Source organism: Helianthus annuus, chromosome 2 (assembly GCF_002127325.2).
Source record: "Helianthus annuus cultivar XRQ/B chromosome 2, HanXRQr2.0-SUNRISE, whole genome shotgun sequence".
In the NCBI taxonomy this organism is placed as follows: Eukaryota; Viridiplantae; Streptophyta; class Magnoliopsida; order Asterales; family Asteraceae; genus Helianthus; species Helianthus annuus.
Window position 1 is genome coordinate 102,763,934 of NC_035434.2, and position 3,035 is coordinate 102,766,968.

The following is a 3,035-nucleotide window of genomic DNA, read 5'->3' on the forward strand; positions in this document are numbered from 1 at the left end:
CGAAGAAGCCTCTATGTTTCAGTTTCCCAATGCTCTTAGAAGGTTATTTGCAACCATAATGATTTTTTGCCAACCTGGAGATATTTGAAAGTTATGGAATGACCACTTTGATTCACTCTCTGAAGATCATCGGTTACACTGTCAAAGTATAGAACGAGTTCAAAATATGGTTCTTACCGAAATTAGTGTCTTGGTACAATCCATGGGTAGAAAGATCAATGAATTCAACCTTCCTAAGATAACAGACGATGTTAACTTACAAGATGCAGGTTATCGTGAGTTACAAGAAGAGTATGGGATTGTTTTGGAACCTGAACACTTGAGTGCCAAAGATTCACTTAATCCGGACAAAAAAACGTGTTTGATGAGATCATGATGCATGTTGATAATGATCTTCCAGGCGTGTTCTTTATTGATGGTCCAGGTGGAACTGGAAAAAAACATTTTTGTACATTGCCTTGCTTGCTGAAATTCGGTCACGTGGTCTTATTGCTCTCGCAACAGCTTCAGCAGGTGCATCGGCTAATAATATGCCAGGAGGTAGAACGGCTCACTTGAGATTCAAGATTATTCTTAATCTTGAAAATAATTCAATGTGCAATATCAAAAAATAGAGTGGGGCCGCTAAACTGATTCGGTTTGCCAAAATAATCATATGGGATGAAGCGTCGATGGCTAAACGACAGGCGATAGAGGCAGTCGATCGTACATTCCAAGACATTATAGGTGTTAGTCTCCCATTTGGTGGGAAGATAATGGTTATGGGAGGTGACTTCAGACAGGTGTTGCCGGTTATTAAACGTGGCACTCGAGCACAGATTGTAGACTCCAGCGTACGAATGTCACCTCTTTGGTCTTTGACTAAGAAGATGCGGTTGACCATAAATATGAGAGCGCTGAAAGATCCATGGTTTTCTAAATTTCTTCTAAGAGTCGGTGATGGAACTGAAGAACCAATCGAAGGAAACTATATCCGCATACCTGATGACATGACAATTCAGTGCAACAACAGAGAAAACGCTATAAAAGAATTGATCCATGCCATCTTTCCATCAATTGAAGATAATGTATATTCTTCAGATTATATAATCTCTAGAGCAATATTGTCCACTAAAAATGAGAGTGTTGACGAGATTAATAATCAAATGATTGAAATTTTTCAAGGGGAGGAAAAAATTTATTACAGTTTTGATGAAGCTGAAGACGATCAGTGCAACTTCTATCCAGTCGAGTTCTTAAACTCGCTAAATGTTAGTGGTTTGCCGCCTCATAAGCTTCGTTTAAAAATTGGATGCCCAATAATAGTGTTACGTAATATCGATCCATCACATGGCCTGTCTAATGGCACGCGGTTGATATGTAAGGGTTTCATGCGAAATGTTATTGATGCGGAAATTGCAGTCAGTCAACATGCCGGAAAAAGAGTTTTTTTTTGCCAAGAATCCCTCTAACCATTTCTGAAGATGACATGTTCCCATTCAAGCTGAAAAGAAAACAATTTCCAATTCGACTTAGCTTTTCCATGACGATTAATAAAGCTCATGGTCAAACAATTCCGAACGTTGGTATTTATCTACCGGATTCTGTATTTTCACATGGACAACTTTATGACGCATTATCAAGAGGGATTTCAAGACAAAGTACGAAGGTGTTGGTACATCTCGTCAAAGAATTCAAACAACGCGGAGTTTACACCTCAAATGTTGTCTACCAGGAAGTGTTGCGTGATTAATTAATCGCATCCGTATCAAAACAAAGGTAAGTTAGTAGATTTTGTGCCTTATTTGCTTCCAGAAATTACCTTTTAATTACTATTTTAAAGCACCTGTAAGCGTCTAACATTTTTTTTATGTGTCGAAATCTAGTACATTAGAGGAGAAGATACAAGAAAGTCATAAGCGAACGGATGTATTGTTAAAACAGGAAGAGATACAAGAGACTCCCCGCATTTTGTTTTTTTTTTGTTTTGTCCAGCTACTTGACTGTTTTGAACTCTTCTTGTTTTTAATTACATCTACTTCCTTGTTTTGTACTCTTCTTGTAGAAGATCACGCTGAATCTACACCTAAAAAAAATTATTCGAGTATATCACCAAAGAATCGATAAACTAACAGAAAAACCAGTGCCATCATTTCACGAATAAAAAAACTAACTTAAGTACTATACAATATATCACGAGACGACGTACAAACTAACATTAAACGAGTATCCTGTTGTAAATCGCCACTCCCGCCGCATCGCACGGGTAAGTGACTAGTATATATATATATATATATATAATATATATATATATATATATATATATATATATATATATATATATATATATATATATATATATATATATATATGAATTTTTGGTTTTCAAAAGGGGAAGGAGTAGGAAATAATAACACAAAAAAGGGGTTAAACCAAAGATAAAGGAACTTAAGTTTATTAGAAAAAAATCATTTGACATTTAAAAAGTTTCTGATAAAACAAAGTCCTTTTCTGATAGATTCTGATGAAATAATTCCCAAATCTGGTAAAACATTTTTTTTTTAAAATGAAAAGCAAACAAAATCTAGTTAGTTACTCTTCAAAAAGGGATGATAATGATAAAAACAGAAAAAAATTGTGTGAAAACTAAGGGAACATTACTCTTAACTATCATCCTTCAAAAATTTTTCACAAAATATCCTTTGAAGAAAAAAACAAGGACTTCCACCAGAAGAGCATGTGTTAGTAATATCTGTTAAACTCTACTTTCCCTCTCATCTTAAAGAAAAAAAAAGAAGAACACTCTATTCAGGGGGAACATTCACTTATAATGATTTTTCGATGAAAGATAGAATCTGAAAATCATGTTTAAATACATCAGAAAATTGGACACATTTTCTTATGATGTCATCAGAAGGAATTTTAACTTTTTAAAAAGGGGGAAGGATGTATGTCAGATTCTAGAAGAATTATTCCAGGACATTTTCTATGAAAAAGGGTCCCACAGGAGGTAAAAGGTACAACATGGCCGTTAGTATTCACCAATCTCAGTTCAT

General features: G+C 34.9%; 1 protein-coding gene across 1 annotated transcript; it reads left to right on the top strand.

Annotated features, from left to right (window-relative positions):
* Window positions 1–671: 671 nt before the first annotated feature.
* On the top strand, window positions 672–1,451 carry LOC110893807. Its single transcript, XM_022140942.1, has one exon. The coding sequence runs from the start codon at window positions 672–674 to the stop codon at window positions 1,449–1,451; it is 780 nt and encodes a 259-aa protein (XP_021996634.1).
* The last annotated feature ends 1,584 nt before the right edge of the window (window positions 1,452–3,035 follow it).

Excerpts from the sequence above, each read along its gene's own strand:
- LOC110893807 (XM_022140942.1), top strand. The coding sequence starts at position 672 with ATGGCTAAACGACAGGCGATAGAGGCAGTCGATCGTACATTCCAAGAC.